The 17,028-nt window shown below is 39.5% G+C and overlaps 1 protein-coding gene across 1 annotated transcript in view; it reads left to right on the top strand.

Annotated features, from left to right (window-relative positions):
- ST8SIA4 (ST8 alpha-N-acetyl-neuraminide alpha-2,8-sialyltransferase 4) overlaps window positions 1–17,028 on the top strand; it is an 86,029-nt gene that overhangs the window by 21,390 nt on the left and 47,611 nt on the right. The window contains exon 3 of the mRNA XM_050945927.1: window positions 347–604. Coding sequence (XP_050801884.1) covers window positions 347–604 — 258 coding nt within the window. The remainder of the gene's footprint in view (window positions 1–346; window positions 605–17,028) is intronic.

The following is a 17,028-nucleotide window of genomic DNA, read 5'->3' as shown; positions in this document are numbered from 1 at the left end:
ACCCACATGCCAGATAGTTTTCTAAAATACTACTCAAAACCAGTTACCGCGCATGTGCACTGTCCAATTTTTAAAACTTGAATCTATAGTCACTTAATTCTTTAACATCTAGTGATTAGACTGTCTTTGAGTAATTGTCACATGACATTTTTTTTAATCAAGACCATAAGGGTTTTTAATGGAGCTCTGACATAACTTTATAGCACCTGAAATGGCATAGTCCAATACTGTGGAAATGAAAATCTGAAACCTCACACTTTTTTTTATGTTATGTTTTATACAATATTACTAGAAGATGAGCTGATTGTGAGGAATGAATACTGTCTGCCTGTTTCTTTCAAAATAGGAAGAATATTCTTCGATTTTTGGATGCTGAAAGAGATGTCTCAGTGGTCAAAAGCAGCTTCAAGCCAGGAGACGTAATTCACTATGTGCTAGACAGACGTCGCACCCTGAACATTTCTCAGGATTTGCACAGCCTCCTTCCTGAAGTTTCGCCAATGAAGAACCGTCGGTTTAAAACATGTGCAGTTGTGGGCAATTCTGGCATCCTCCTGGACAGTGAATGTGGAAAGGAGATTGACAACCATGACTTTGTAATAAGGTGAGCTTTCATCTGCTGCTGGGGATTATAACCTGCTATCTGTCACTTTTGGGGTTGGAAGAGGGAACAGGCAGAAATGCTTTAACCTGAGAGATCAATTATAATTATTTGGAGTTACTGACTAATTTATCTGAAGTGATATTTTCACTGTGATATGCCTAAATTTAAATACATTTTTTGAATGAGAGGTGTGCATATTTGGAGGTAGAAGACAGATTCCAATTACTCATTGCCTGTGTTTGTTCATTTGTGTTATTCCAGATAAATGCATTATTCTGATAGAAAAGTTGTTCATGTAAATGGAAAATTTTTCTTTTTCCAAAATCTCTCTTCCCGTCTCTTGGCTAGTAGACATGGCCTAGCAGTAAATTACTGAATTACTTTATATACGGGGCGGGGGATGTCAAAATTTCATTGTGAGGCATTGAAATTTAGTCAGATGACTTCTGGTATCATAATTGAAAGCCACACACCTCACTCACTTCATATTGCTCTGAAAATATATCCCCACAGCTGGTACAAAAAAATATTTTTTTTTTTAGTGTAGACACTCAAACATGCTCAGCCTCAACAAAATTTTGTCTTCACGGATCAGTGGCAAATTAAGAGCAGCTACTGCCTCCATTTGACAAGCTGTCATTATGTGAACATACACAGATAAATTTAGGCAGTCTCCATTGGTATGGAATAAGGAGGGTGAAATGGTGATGGTAGAAGATTACTATATATGTAGGGTTAGCTCACATCACTGCTTCTGTTCCTGTTTTTCCTTTTTCTATTTTGTACAAAGCTGGTGGTCAAAGAAACTTGAAAAGGATGGGGTTTTTGAAAGGAAAAATTATAGTTCTTTTCTTTTCATAATGTTAAGGCTGGGATTTTCAAAAGCTTTCAGTGGAGGATGGACATCTAACTCCCTTAGGCAGCTTTGAAATAAATACATCACCTTTTTCCTAGTAGTAACAATTGCAGGAATTATTGTGTAGTATTTTCTTCAAAGGCACGATTTTAGGCTTGAATAGAGAAATACAGCAAGCTTTTTAACAGGACTTAAGAAAACCTCGTTAGTATATTGGGCAATGTGAAATACATTTCATCATTATGCACTTCATCACAGCTAGTTATCTCATTTTATAATCACTTGTATTAATCTGCGAAAAGAGCACTTTTCCAAAGATGCTAATAAAAATGGATACAAATTCTTTGGACTCTTATGGAAAAATGCTGCATGTCATTTAGGGTTGCCAGAGACATGAGATGCTCCTGCACCTTGCTAACTGAAGGGCCTGACTTCTGTTTTTGATAGTGACGCTGCAGAAAGCTGGGAGGATAGAGACAAGAAAATTATCAAGAGTTGGAAGCGATATTACAATGTCTGTCTTCACACTCCACCTTTCATCTCTCTGTTCTGTCCTACAACACGTGACCCAAACACTGCACATGCAGATATAGGAGCTATATTTTATTTTGGAGTTTTTCCAGTGACTGGCCAGAGACTGCCCTTTCCTTTTCCATGCATGTTCGACTTATACTGAGAATGCTTTGATTCTGCCAAGTTAGAACTCCTGCTTATAGCTGAGAGAGTTCATTATAAACAGTCCATTGCCTAACTGCATTTAGCCTGTAGCTCTTTTCTTGATGTTATGCCCTCTTGCAGGTTTAATGTGTTTGACTTGACAAGCTGCATAATGATGCAGATACCATACTTTCTGCAGGAAGTTCTTCTATGTGAAGGTAAACTCATGATTGTCCCTCAAAAAGGCCTGGATTCAGCAAAGTACCTAAGCACGTACAGTATTTAACTTTATCGTGTGCTTAATTCCTGTAGATGTCAAAGAACTCATTGCTAAGACCACCTATGCCTATCCTCAAAACACGTCTTAGCTAGTAGTGAAACCAGAGGATGAGATCTAATATGAATTTTGAACTAACAAAGAATTTGAGCTCTGTGGAATAGAGGAAAGTAGGTTTGCAAAGGTTCAATCTACAGAAATTAGCCTGTGAATGAAAGGAAAATGATAAAGCTCAGTATAAACATCAGGAAGCAAAACCTGCAATTTAGATTGGAGGCACATGTGTTACTTCAATGCAATCCAATTGCATCAGAGGGACCGCCATAATAATCAGTATCCTTAGTACTCCAGAATAGGGTCAGATTAGCCAAGAGTGAATCCTTCATATGAACAAGAGGCAAGGAAATGGGTGTGACACTTTGGAGTATGTATGGTACAGAGATTTTATTCACTGATCAGACCTTAAAACTCTTCAGAAGTGCACAGAATGTGTATGGCTAAACTGCATTCAGAGACTTTTCACTGCTTAAAGTATGTAGTAAGGAAGTCCTTTAGGAATTATGGGAGAAGACTGAATATATCTCTTTGCTAGGAGGGGGAGAGAAAGGAACCTAATAAAAGTAAACAGCACTCTATGCTTCTTTCATGCTGGATAATTGTATTGCTGTAAGGGCTCAGGTATGAACTCCATGATCTGACTTTGCAGATTCCTTTGCTTTTGGTTGATTTCACTGAAAAGAAAATATATATGCATCTTATTCACCATGGTTTTTTTTTTTTTGCTTTTTCTGTAAAAGCAGTTGTATAGGCTATATTGGGCTCACAGTTGACCGTACGGGCTCACAGTTGACCGTACAAGCTAAGGAAGAAAATTTCTGTAGACTCTTAACAGTTTTGTGTAGTATGAACAAACCATTTTAGAGAGATTCTTATATTGTTTTGGTGAAACTAAATATTATTCTGTTAATTTTGGTAATACTGTGTTTTCCCCTTAAGAGATTTATGAAAGGAAATACATAACAAAAAGTGTGTGTGATTAATTAGAACAGGAGTATCTTGATCACACTACCCCTAATATCAGTGGTCTTGTTAATTTGATGGGGGCAGTGATAGTGAAAATGAGACCAGTGTCTGAAGGTAAAGAAGCTACTTCAGACATTCTACAGTAACTTCAAAAATCTCACAAAACTAAGTGATTGGGCAACAAAATGGCAAATGAAATTTAATGTGGATAAATATAAAGTAATGCACATCGGAAAAAATAGCCCCAACTATACATACAATATGATGTGGGGGCTACTTCAGCTACAACAAATGAGGGAAAAGATCTTGGCATCATCGTGGATAGTTCTCTGAAGACGTCCACGCAGTGTGCAGCAGCAGTCAAAAAAGCAAACAGGATGTTAGGAATCATTAAAAAAAAAAAAGGGGATAGAGAATAAGACCGAGAATATTTTATTGCCCTTATATAAATCCATGGTATGCCCATATTTCGAATACTGCATACAGATGTGGTCTCATCTCAAAAAATATATACTGGCATTAGAAAAGGTTCTGAGAAGGGCAACTAAAATGATTAGAGGCTTGGAACGGGTCCCATATGAGGAGAGATTAAAGAGGCAAGTATTTTTTAGGTTGGAAAAGAGGAGACTAAGGATGGATCTGATAGAAGTATATAAAATCATGAGTGGTGTGGAGAAAGTGATTAAGGAAAAGTTATTTACTTGTTCCCATAATGTAAGAACTAGGGGCCACCAAATGAAATGAATAGGCAGCAGGTTTAAAACAAATAAAAGAAGTTCTTCTTCACACAGCACGCAGTCAACCTGTGGAACTTGTTGCCTGAGGAGGTTGTGAAGGCTAGGACTATAACAGGGTTTAAAAGAGAACTAGCTAAATTCATGGAGGTTAAGTCCATAAATGACTATTAGCCAGGATGGGTAAGGAAGGGTGTCCCTGGCCTCTCTTTGTCAGAGGGTGGTGATGCACAGCAGGAGAGAGATCACTGGATCATTATCTGTTAAGTTCACTCCCTTTGGGGTACCTTCCATTGGCCACTGTCGGTAGACAGGATACTGGGCGGGATGGATCCTTGGTCTGACCACTATGGCCATTCTTATGTTCTTATGTTAGTGTTTAGATTGTGATACAGTAAATCCAGCAATCTTGAATTACAATATGATGGAATTGGATACTACATTAAAGATAACCTGAAAATATTAATAACCAATGAAATATGACTTGGACACCCTAAAAGCATTATCAAGGGGAGAAGGAAGCATTCACTATGTAGCTCATTTAAATTTTATAAAAAGAACAGGAGTACTTGTGGCGCTTCAGAGACTAACAAATTTATTTCAGCATAAGCTTGTTTGTTTGTTTATTTATTAAATAAATTTGTTAGTCTCTAAGGTGCCACAAGTACTCCTGTTCTTTTTGCGGATACAGACTAATGTGGCTGCGACTCTGAAATCTTAAATTCTATAGTATCTTGTCTTATCTCTAGGGTAGTTATCCAAGGTCATTAATAACTGTTCTCCTTTCTCTGAGACATCACAGTGTGCTGTATGCTGATGATATCTGACCTATCATAGTCAATTGGAGCCTACAGCTAGCTAAAGAAGAAAATAACTAGGTTGTGTTTAGAATATGTTTATTAAGCCACATTTTTAAAAATAGGTACCTAACATAGAGAGAAGTGTATGCACACATGGGAACAAACAGGTAATTGTGCTAGTAAATTATACAGTTGCAAGAATGCAATTATCACTCCTCTTTACAGAGCGCTAAAAATGCATATGTAAACACACACTTTTTTGCAAATGTAGTTGTATGCTTTGTCAGAGTAACTGTCTGTTTCTACCATATTTAGGGCACATCTTAAGCAGCTATATTTGAGATAAAGTATAACTCTACACATGCAGGACTTGATTCTCTTCATGCACCTGTGTAAATCAGGAGTAACTTCTTTAATGTCAAGGGGCTAGATCTTCTGCTGGAGTAAAGTGGCTTAGCTCTGTCAAGTTCAGTAAAGCTACAACAGCTTAAACATCAGAAGGTCTGACCCAGTTGAGTTAACTTGGTGAGAGAGGAGAATCAGGCTTCTGTTCTCTTAAAACGATACTGATTGCAAATTGTTTTCTCTCTTCAGATTCTTTCCTCGTCACCTTTTAAAGCTAAGTGTATCCAAGTAAATGAGCACTGATCCCTGCATCCACAGTACTGATGTGATAAATCACAGCATGTAGTATTTCTGTATGATACCATGAAAAGGTTCCTTAAGAACACCTGTCACTCCATGAAAGGAATCAGTGCTGTAAAAAATAAGATAATGCACTGATTGCTCGCAGGTTGCTGAGAAATGGCCTGGCTCCACTTGCTGCTGTTCTTCAGTTCTCTAGCTGTTGAATCAGATGGCTGTAAGATGGTGCTCCTGTCTAAGATTAAAACATGTCAGGCTTGTTCCTCCACTAAGGATGTTCTAAACAATATTTCTATTGCTGTTGCTGTCAGGTAAAAAAATACACATGCAGAAAGATTCACTAGATCTTTGCAGCTCTAAGGACTCATTTCTTTGGTTTCCTTTACCTTTTTGTCTTTCCTGTCCTTTGTCTGCATAGTCTGGTCATGCTCTATCTTTAGAGATAAGTTGCAAGTACTTAGAAAACCAACCAGACACTGGCCATAGGACAACATGTGCTGAATGCCCCCAAATAATGAGGGTGAAATAGGCATTCAGGGGACACATGATTTTTAACCTTAACCATTTTTCTGTTTTAAGATGTCTCAGTCATGGAGTACCAGCTCACACTGTCTGAGTTTTTTTCAAGCATGAACTCTGCTAATGTCGTTATACCCACTAAAGTGTATAGAGCTAACCTTTGTAGAGTAAGCAAGTGGCAATTTTTTTGTTTATATGGTGGTTTTAAGACCTTTGTTTAAAAATATTAAATTATATTTTTAGTCATATATTGTAAGATAATTATAATGTTTCCAAGTATCAAAAAGAAGAGCCACTTGGGTACCTACCAAAAAATGAGTTCAAGATTCTCTGATTTATTTATTTTTTCTTCTCTATAACAGTTCATGATTTCATGAGCACACAAGATAATTCAGTTTACTTTTAGGTTGAGAATGTTAAGAATACTGAGGATTTTAGAAAAACAGCTTCGTTTTTTCCACAGGACTTAAGGATTCTGATCACTCAAGAAACCTTTGATGGAGCTGCAGATAGTTTATTGTGCTTGTGCAAAGGACTAGATTCTGCCAGGCTTACTGACACTGAGTAGCACCTTATTCCACAAGGAATCCAGACCTAAATATATTAGTGTGGGCTGGATGGTACACTTAGATTTATCCTGGAGTAAGAGACAACACCTACTGCTCTGCTTAAGGAGATTGTGGCATGCCTGCTCCCCTCTTGTTTGGTGTGGGGAGTATGTTGTGAAGTGGCATCTGAGATAATGGCAACTACTGCATGTGTATTAAGCAAATTGTTGTTTCACATAAACCTACCAAATATTAATTTTGATAGTAGATATTCCATGGAGAGACAGGCTGAGCAGAGAAAAGGATTTTTCATTGTATTCCATGACTTTGACTCTCTCACAGCACCTCAGAACTGTCCACATAGTAAACATTTAATCAGTTGTGGGTTTCTGTTGCATCTTAAGTACATTTTACGAGAATACTGTATTTATGCATATATGATGCAGTCCTTACTTGTACAACTAGTTCCATTTGGCTTTATATAGGAAAATGATGCATCTCTTTTAGGCTAGGTCTACACTGGGGGAGTCGACCTAAGATACCCAACTGCAGCTATGAGAAGAGCATAGCTGAAGTTAGTGTATCTTAGATCAATTTACCTGGCCGTGGGGATGACAGCGAGTCAACCCCTGCCACTCCCCCATTGACTCAGCTTCTGCCTCTCGCTGCGGTGGAGTTCCAGAGTCGACGGCAGAGAGATCAGGGATTGATTTTAATCATGTCTACACTAGACACCATGAATCGATCCCTGATAGATTGATCACTACCTGCCAATATGGCAGGTAATGTAGACGTTCCCTCAGAGACCGACAGAAAGACACTTGCCCCAAGGTCTATTCATGTGAGTAAGGATTTGTAGGATCACTCTACATGTATGACAAAAAACAGCTCTCTTGTAGATTGCCATTGTGAGTCAGATCCAAGTAGATAATGGTTAAAACTCTACTGTTGCAAATTGATCGGAGTGGACAGCCCTGAGCCCTTTGACTTAAGGGTCTGCAGATATCAGCTTGTAGGATCAGGGCCCAAATTTTGACCAGCTGATGACTGCTGGGCCTCTGAGATGAGTTGATGAGCTCAGTAAGTTTCAATATGTGTTTGAATGTATCAATCAATTAAAAAAAAAGATGTGAACTACAAGAAGCACTGGGAAATGCCTTCAGTGCCTTTCAGGTTGCAATCTGAAGTGTGCAACCTCGGGGAAACATCAAAAACATGTATTTAAGTCATTACAAGGATCACTGCGTGCCAGTGATTTGAAATGAGTGAATCATTCACATTTCTGCCAGTTGAGAAAGGGGAGGGAGGAAGAAAGGTGGGAATGGGGCATCACTTTCAGCCTTTTGGCTGAGATCAAGTGTAGTACTAAGATGTGAAAAAAGTTATCTAAGTTATAACTGTGGTTATGAATGAGGGTGTTTGGGAGGGGAGGAGCAGAGAGCAGGGGGTTGAGTCCTTCCCATGTTGGGGGAAGGAATCTGGCTATCTTTTTAACCAGTCTTTTGAATGTCTTACTGAACTTATCTGAATCTGATTAATGTGCATGACAATCCCAAAACATACCATTTCCGCATTTGTATGGTTTAATTTGTTGCTGCGCATCGACAAAGTGAAATGGCCCCTGGTGTAAATTAAAGCAGTCCCTAGCTGCTCAAAGTAATGGCAACCCATCCTGGGCTACCATGCTGCCTAGAATCCTCATAGTACCAGTATGGGCCCACCCCTGATTTCTCTCCGGTTGTGTCCCCAGCATGCCCTCTATGCCAGGGCTAATGCAGGAGAGGGGGAGCAGTATATACCAGGCCTATGTTGTGCCTGTACCAGGGGAATATTCTCATGTACAGCAGTTGTATGCCTCCAGAATGGTGGATGGAATCTTTCTCAATTTTCAGAGAAATTCTTTAAATTTAGAGAAAAGGGATACCTTAATAAAGTTACCTACTGTACATTTTCATATCTCCTTCTGATATTGTATTTACTAGCCAGGAGCTGTTTGTCTTGGCCCTTGTGTTTTTTTGTTTTTTATAGCTTCACTGGGAGTGATTCCTAAAAGTTAGAGGAACCTGCTCTTAACGGTTAAACCACTTACATCTATCATAACAAAGACAGGTTATATTTCCCATATATTTTCTAATATCTAATATCTACTTTTAACCATAGTACTCTACAAAGACTAAAATTCAACACACAAGCCCACAAGCAAGCCAAATAAAAATAATGAGAATTCCAATTTCTCTGTAAATTTCATCTTCATGCAACAATTACTGCTTCTGTAATCCAGTAGGTTCCCCAGATTTGTACTTCTGCTTCTGAGGCTTCTGGTCAGGTGCAGTAACATTTTTTTTAATACTGTTTCAATGAGAACTTATTTCTCTTCTAAATCTCCAAACTACCCCTACCCCAATCTTTTATCTGACTTCCCCCAAAAAAGGGAAACAGTCACAACACTTTATCCCATCTGTCTCCACTGAACTCCACATGCTACTAATATGCCATGTTACACAACTCTACTTAAGGTGTGGTGTTCTCTCAAAATTGTATATGTAAAAACAGCATTTTGGAGTTCCATGTTAATTATCTCAGATTTTTAGTGCAAAAGTGCACCGTTTAGAAGTATAAAGATACTCCCTGACCTCTGCAATTGCTATTCTTGCTGTCCCTTCTTTCTAGGAAGCAGATGGATCTTTGTTGCATGCAGGGTGGATTTGATTTAAATCAAATTGATTTAAATCACTAGTCAGGAAAACTCGATTTAATCATGGATTTCTACATGAAAGTGCATTCTTGATGGTTGTTATAACCTTAATATGTATTCTTCACAGCTCAGAGGTAAATGTGGGTTTCATTTTCAGAGGTTACACACTATACATTTTTAAAGTGATTTATTCTGAAAACTTTTCAGATTAGTTTTACAGCTGTATCAGAAGATTGGTAAATGAAATAACAAACAATCACTAAAGGTAAATGAAGCAGATATTTATGAAGTCATTGGAAGGTGAACTATCTCCAATTCAACAAGTTAATCATTAATACTTGGAGGATTTTCTTGCCATGCTCTATTAGATTCATAGAATATCAGGGTTGGAAGAGACCTCAAGAGGTCATCTAGTCCAACCTCCTGCTCAAAGCAGGTCCAGTTCCCAACTAAATCATCCCAGCCAGGGCTTTGTCAGGCCTGATCTTAAAAACCTCTAAGGAAGGAGATTCTACCACCTACCTAGGTAACCCATTCCAGTGCTTCACTACCCTCCTAGTGAAAAAGTTTTTCCTAATATCCAACCTAAACCTCCCCCACTGTAATGTGAGATCATTACTCCTTGTTCTGTCATCTGCTACCAATGAGAACATTCTAGATCCATCCTCTTTGGAACCCCCTTTCAGGTAGTTAAAAGCAGCTATCAAATCCCACCTCATTCTTGGGGGAGGGATAGTTCAGTGGCTTGAGCATTGACTTGCTAAACCCAGGGTTGTGAGTTCAGTCCTTAAGGGGGCCACTTACGCATCTGGGGCAGAAATCAGTACTTGGTCCTGCTAGTGAAGGCAGGGGGCTGGACTCAATGACCCTTCAGGGTCCCTTCCAGTTCTAGGAGATACAGGTATATTTCCATACATTCCACAGACTAAATGACCCCAGTTCCCTCAGCCTCTCCTCATTAGGGGGCTGGAGCACATGGCTTATCATTTTTGTTGCCCTCTACTGGACTCTTTCCATTTTTTCCACATCCTTCTTTTAGTGTGGGGCCCAAAACTGGACACAGTACTCCAGATGAGGCCTCACCAATGCCAAATAGAGGGGAATGATCACGTCCCTCAATCTGCTGGCAATGCTCCTACATTAGGAGGAGGAGGAGGAGATCAGCAGACAGACATCTAAATTGTGTTATTTAACTAAAACGATGTTAAGTATTCTGAATTTTTTTCTTCAACAGTGAACATAATATTTTTAACAAAACAAGCATATCAATTTTTGAATTTAGTTAAACACTCAAGTTTTTTAAAATTGTTTTTGTTAAAATTGTTAACTAGAATAGTTAAACAAAATATTAAAAAAAATTAAATTGACTGTCAGCTGTTAATTATGTTATCTCTGGAGGGACGCATCCACAGTTTGGGAACTGCAAAACTAAGCATCTCTGATGGTATATTCTAGACTGAGCACTGAGTCCCATTGGGTAGATAGAAAGATTAACCTAAATCTATACAGAAACTCCTAATCCATGGATCCCTAATCCATGAACTATTGGAACTCATTTGCAAAACTCTTCTTAAACATTACATGAAAATATTGAATTTATGAGGCTTATTCCATGATGAGTTATCGTTGAGCTATAATGTATCTTTATCTTTAGATGGATTTTTTTGATTAAATGCTTTTTGAGGAAAAAACCTGATTTTAAATTTAAAAAATCAGATTTTATTCATTTAAAAAATAATTGATTTTTATCCACCCTGGTTGCACATCATCTTCAGTAAGAGAGATTTTGCCAGTCAAATTAGGCCCTCAGTTTTCCAATGTTCACTGTCTTTAAATTATTCCCTTAGCCCTGGTCTATACTACAGTATTAGCTGGATGTAAGGCAGTTTATGTTGACCTAATTATGTCATTGTACATACAATGGCAGGAGCAAGGCTGCAGTAAGTGCCCTACTGCACTGACATAGTAACTCCATGAGAGGCATAGGGCTTATATTGATGTAGTTAGAGTGATGCAGTGCCCTGCAGATACTGCATTACTTATATCTATTGGCTGTCATTCTTGTCAATTTCTGGCTCTGCAGTTGGGCTGCTGCCTGGTCTCTGCTCCAAGATGGGCTGTCACCCAGGCTCCCAACTCAAGATGCTGCTGGGCTTCCCTCTCCCTTTGGGGAACCCTACTGTGACCCAGGTCCCAACTTCCTGCTCTCAGCCAGGCTGATTTGGGCTGCTGTCCAGGCTCTCAGCTCCCTGCTCCCTTCTGGGCACACAGCAGCTGACCAGACTCTGGGTACAGGTCTCCCAGCCAGGCTCCTGGTTCTGCACTAGGGTGACCAGATAGAAAGTGGGGGAAAATGGGGACAGTCTGGGGGTGGTGGTGGTTAATAGGCATCTGTATAAGAGACAGCTCCGAATATCATGACTCTCCCTATAAAATTTGGACATCTGGTCACCCTACTCTCCACTGGGAGCACGGCAGCTGACTAGATTTCAGGTGTGGATCTCCTTGCCAGGAACCTAACTGCCCTCCGAGGCTCTTGGCTGCCTGCTGGGAGCACGGCTACCCCTGGAAGGGAGCTCTGTGTCCGGAGACTGGTCAGCTGCCCCATTCCCAGAAGTGAACGGGGAGCCGAGAAGCCCGGTGCAGCTGCCCCATTCCAGGCAGGGAACTGGGCTACTGGCAGGGAACTTTGTGTGGGGCTGTGAGTCCTGGCTCTCAGCCCCTGACACTACCCCTCTTAAGTTGGTGGAAGCACTTCTGGTGAGGAGACACACCGCTGACAGAAGAAGGGCAGTGTGGACATGAACCACCACAATAATTACTGTGGTGGCTATAATTTGCCCTAACATAGGTCAACTTAAGTTTACAGTGTAGACATGCCCTTAGTGAAACCTGTGCATTCCCCTTGCCTTTAGTGAGGTTTTCACAGGTGTAGGTAATTGGAACTTGATAAACAACTTCTGTTGATTATTCACCAGAAAGAATAGAATCCAGCTCGGTTACTCTTAACTGTCTTGACTTTGTAGGAATAAGAGGTAGGAAAGCAGTAGAAACTTTTCATTGCGAAAGTAAGCAGTTACAACAAGGAAAGCACACAGGCAGCAGATCTGTTGAGAAGTTGCCAATTTTACAAACTCACTCTTCAGAGCAGAACTGCACTTTAAGGTGTCATGTGACTGTGTGATAGACATTTCAACAGAACCTTTAAAACTCTCTTCCTCTTCATGCTCTACAAATGCTTCAGCCCATTGTCTGTCCTCTTTCTGCAAATTATTCTGTTGTGTACTAAAATAGCTTTAATTACAATATGTGAGTACTGAGTGAGAATAATGTCGAGAGTAATATTGCTCACTTCACTCAGTGTTTACCTATGCATAGGTCCCAGCTTTCTCTTGTTTTTTCCCTCCTGTATCTTAGCAAAAATTTCAGTGTAGACTTGTCAGCACAAGATTTAGGGTGATACTTTACCCTTTTTTTTGTCTTTGGATAATACTATCTCAACTTACGTTGTGTCTTTTATTTTATTTAAAATATATTGCAAAGTATCATAAATATAGATGGCACTTCAAAGACAACTTTTCAGCTTCTGCTGACACTTTCTCCATCATAGATTCTGATGCTTCTGTTGCTTCTCTTCCATACATGAGAATTACTACTTTGCCAGCTGATTTAATCTTTTTTCTATTGTGTTCCCAATTACTTTTGTCAGACAAAACAGTTGCATAAAAATAAGTCATATCTTCAGCTGTTGCTCTTCTTTATTTGGTGCCTCTGAGAAGTGAGGAGGGCAGAAGTGACTACTACCACTACTGTTTCCAGTCTTTGGGATGACTGAAAGCCCCTGGTATGAGTTGGAGCAGCTCTGAGATTATTCTTACTTTGTTGCAGCCGGAAAGTTTCCATTTGAAGTTCTGTTTCGGCCCAGGATTTCTCTAGCTAGGCCTTTTCCATGTCTTGGCGTGCCTGCTGTGCCATATGCCCCAGAGTAGGTGAGGTAAAACCAGCTTTAGAAACTTTTCATTACCCATGGGAATCATCAGTTCAGTGAGCACCTAACATGGCCGTTGACTTCATTTGATGATGTCAGGGTCTCAGCAGTTTTGAAAATCATGACAGTTGTTTAGGGATGTCAGGATTTAGAAGCCTAATTTAAGACACTCAGTTTCATAAATCTTGGTCTGTACGTGCAATTTGATGTAAGATCAGTCTAAATCAATAAAACAATAACGATGGGTGATTTCAGCTGCCCATATGAAGGCTAGTCAAATATCATAACAGGATATTAGGGAGACAAGATGGGTGAGGTAATATCTTTTATTGGATCAACTTCTGTTGGGGTGAGAGAGAGAGTCTTCCCTCTTATCATCAGAAGCTGGTCCAATAAAATATATTACCTCACCCACTTTGTCTCCCTAATATCCTGGGACCACCATAGCTAGAATACTGCATACAACAGATAGGATTTAGATAAATAGTTTATTGATATCAGAAATGACTGCTTTTTAGAACAGCTAGTTCTAGAGCATGCCAGACTGGATCTTGTATTTTTTAATGGTTTTCCTGGGAGAGACACCTAAGAAGAATAGTAAAATTTCCATTAATGGTTAAGATACTCATGTTAGTCACTAGCAAAGAATGTTCTAATGCAGAACATCCATTAATATTTTTTCCTTCAGAAGTTACAAAACTCTAAATTTACCTTTTAAAAATCACCATTATTCAATTACACTGTAAAACTCTCCTAAACAAAATTCTATAAAACAGTAATCTGAACTCAAAAACCGCAAGTTATCAGTTCTGTAATAAATCTGCTTCCCTAGCCCCCTTCTTCTTTTGGTAAGTTTTGTGGTTTTAAAAAAAACTAACCCTTCAGTTGCTGCAGCTCCACCAGCATAAAAAGTCCCCCTTTTTCCTTTTGAATATCTTAAGTGCTCCTTCTTGCTATTCACAACCACAAAGATCCTTTTTCTGTATGACTGGAAAAGAGAGTTCCCCTTAACCCTCACAGAAGTGTAAATAATTGTAATATTTAACCTCTCTTCCTTCACTGAGTGACATAATGGCTCTAAAATTACCTATATTAAAATAGTATGAAAAGGCTAGTGGTGTGAGATCTGCCCTCTAGACTAATCCTCTTATATAGAGTCAGTAAAACTACATGTATGCAAGAAGATAGAGACAGGGTGAAAACTACAACTTAGTTTTCTGGCTTTCCGTGATTAAGATCTCATTCTTGATATTTCATTTACTTAGTTTTTTGCATATACTATGCAGCAACATTCAGTGATATGAATTTATTTCTTTATAACCATGTCAGAAGAACTCTACTGGAAACAAGAGTAGCTACTCAGTAACTCATGGGTAGCGGTGCAGCAAGGTCTGCTGCCAAAGAAGTAAATAATATGTCATCACTTTTTCTAAGTATTTAATACCCTTTAAACCTTCCCTGTTACTTCATTCTGTGGCCTCACGTCAGAAGAACCCATATCACAGTCACTATATTATTGCAGGAACAAGGAACTTAGTGGTCATAAGTTTAAATTCCTGTTTCGTAAACAACTTAAAAATAAGCGTACTAGAAATGAGGAAACTTGTTGGCAGCTCACTTTAAAGAAGGCAAAATTTTTTTTTAAATAAAACCTGAATTCTTGTAACAAGTCTTACAGAAGGGAATAATTAACAAATGATAACATCACCGTGATAGACCTTAAGGGGCAGACCGGGCCCCTGTACATCAGTGGCAGATAGGAGCTGGAATTGTGCTACCACAGAGGGCCTTGGGAAAACTCCCCCAGCACAGGCACATCGTATTACTTCTATAAGAAGTTCTATGCTGGCTCCCGTGCATACCCAGCAGATGGGAGAAAGTCTTAGGAAGTGAGACCATCACTTTCAGGAATTCTGGGCTATGAAGACTGTGGAGTAGCCTAGAGAGAGCTGCTAGGAGCTTAAATTGCCTTAAATTGGAGCAGCCGGTGCTCTAGTTTATGGCAGGAACCACACTGGCTCCCAGATCATCCTACAATTCTGAGGGCTCCAAACTATTTGCTTTTCAAATCACTGCTATTGCCAGACCTCTTCCGTTCTTTTAGGAAGAAATACAAATTCCTTTTTAAACTAAGGGCTGGGGGAAAGCCAACAGGTTTGGAGAGCGCACCGTTCTCATAGAGATGTCCCGTAGGGGAGTCTCTATTAAAGGGACGTCTCTGTATCCTTATAAAAAGGTGAGGATAGATGTTGATAAAATTCAGGTAGGAACAAATGAAAGAGTCCCATTCAGTTACATCACATAATTGCAGACAACTAAAAGTGACACATTTTATAAATGCTTGTGTAAAAAAGCTAGAAGTAAGTTGATGATGATATCAATGTAACTGGCATTGCAGAAACCTGGTTGAATGATGATAATCAATGGGATATGGTAACACCAGGGTACAAAATACATAGGGATGACAGAGTAGGTCATGCTGGTGGGGGAGTGGCATTATCTGTGAAAGAGAGTCAAATATAGTAAAACAATTTAAACGAATCAAACTGTACCATAGAATCTCTATAGATAGAAATTCCATGCTTAAATAATAAGAATATAGCAGAAGGACTATACTACTGACTACCTGACCAGGATGGTGATGGCGATTGCGAAAAACTCTGGGAGATTAGAGAGGCTATAAGATGGGAGTGGGGGCGGGAAACTCAGTTACAATCCCTCATTATTATCTTCATATTGCCACAGGATGAGATGCAGAGATAAAGTTTCTATACACCATAAATGACTGCTTCTTGGACCAGCTAGTCCTGGAACCCACAAGGGCATACTTACAGGATCTGGTCTGAGAGGTGAATACAGATGAATCACTCAATAATAGCAACCATAATATAATTAAATTTAACATCCTTGTAAGGGGGAAACATCAAAGAAGCCCACCACAATAGCATTTAACTTCAGAAAGGGGAACTATACAAAAATGAGGAAGCTGGTTAAATGGAAATTAAAAGGTACAGTCTCAAAAGAGAAATGCCTGCAAGCTGTATGGAAACTTTAAAAAAACACCATAATAGAGGCTCAAATTTACTGTATACTTCAAATGGGGGTGCGGGAACCCCAGAGGACCAAAAAGTGCCACCACGGCTAAACAGCAAAGTAAAAGAAGTACTTAGAGCAGTAGTGCCCAAACTTCTCTTGTTATACCCCACCCCTTTACACAGTAATGGAATCTGTGTGCACCCCCTTCCGTTACCACACAGTTGGCTCAGCAGAGGAACAGGCAGAGCTGAAGGAAGAGCTGGGCTGGGGGGTGGAGCTGGGGCTGGGGACAGAGCAGGGGGTGGAGTAGAGCTGCCGCTGAGGCACAGCGGGGCTGGGTGGCACTCCATCCCAGCCCCCCAAATGTTCCTCTGAATTCCCCCCCCAAAACATTCCTCTGCACAGTTTGGGGAACAGTGAGTTAGAGGCAAAAAGGCATTCTGTAAAAACTAGAAGTTAAATCCTATTGAGGAAAACAGAAAGGAGCATGAACTCTGGCAAGTGAAGTGTAAAAGTATCATTAAGCAGGCCAAAAATGAATTTTGAAGAGCAACTAATAAAAAATACAGCATTTTTTTTCTAAGTATATCAGAAACAGGAAGCCTGCCAAACAGTCAGTGGGGCTACTGGATGATTGAAGTGCTAA

The sequence above is a fragment of the Gopherus flavomarginatus genome, chromosome 3 (genome assembly GCF_025201925.1).
Source record: "Gopherus flavomarginatus isolate rGopFla2 chromosome 3, rGopFla2.mat.asm, whole genome shotgun sequence".
NCBI classification, from domain to species: domain Eukaryota; kingdom Metazoa; phylum Chordata; order Testudines; family Testudinidae; genus Gopherus; species Gopherus flavomarginatus.
The sequence above is the reverse complement of the archived record's forward strand: the minus strand, read 5'-3'. Positions and strand labels throughout refer to the sequence as shown.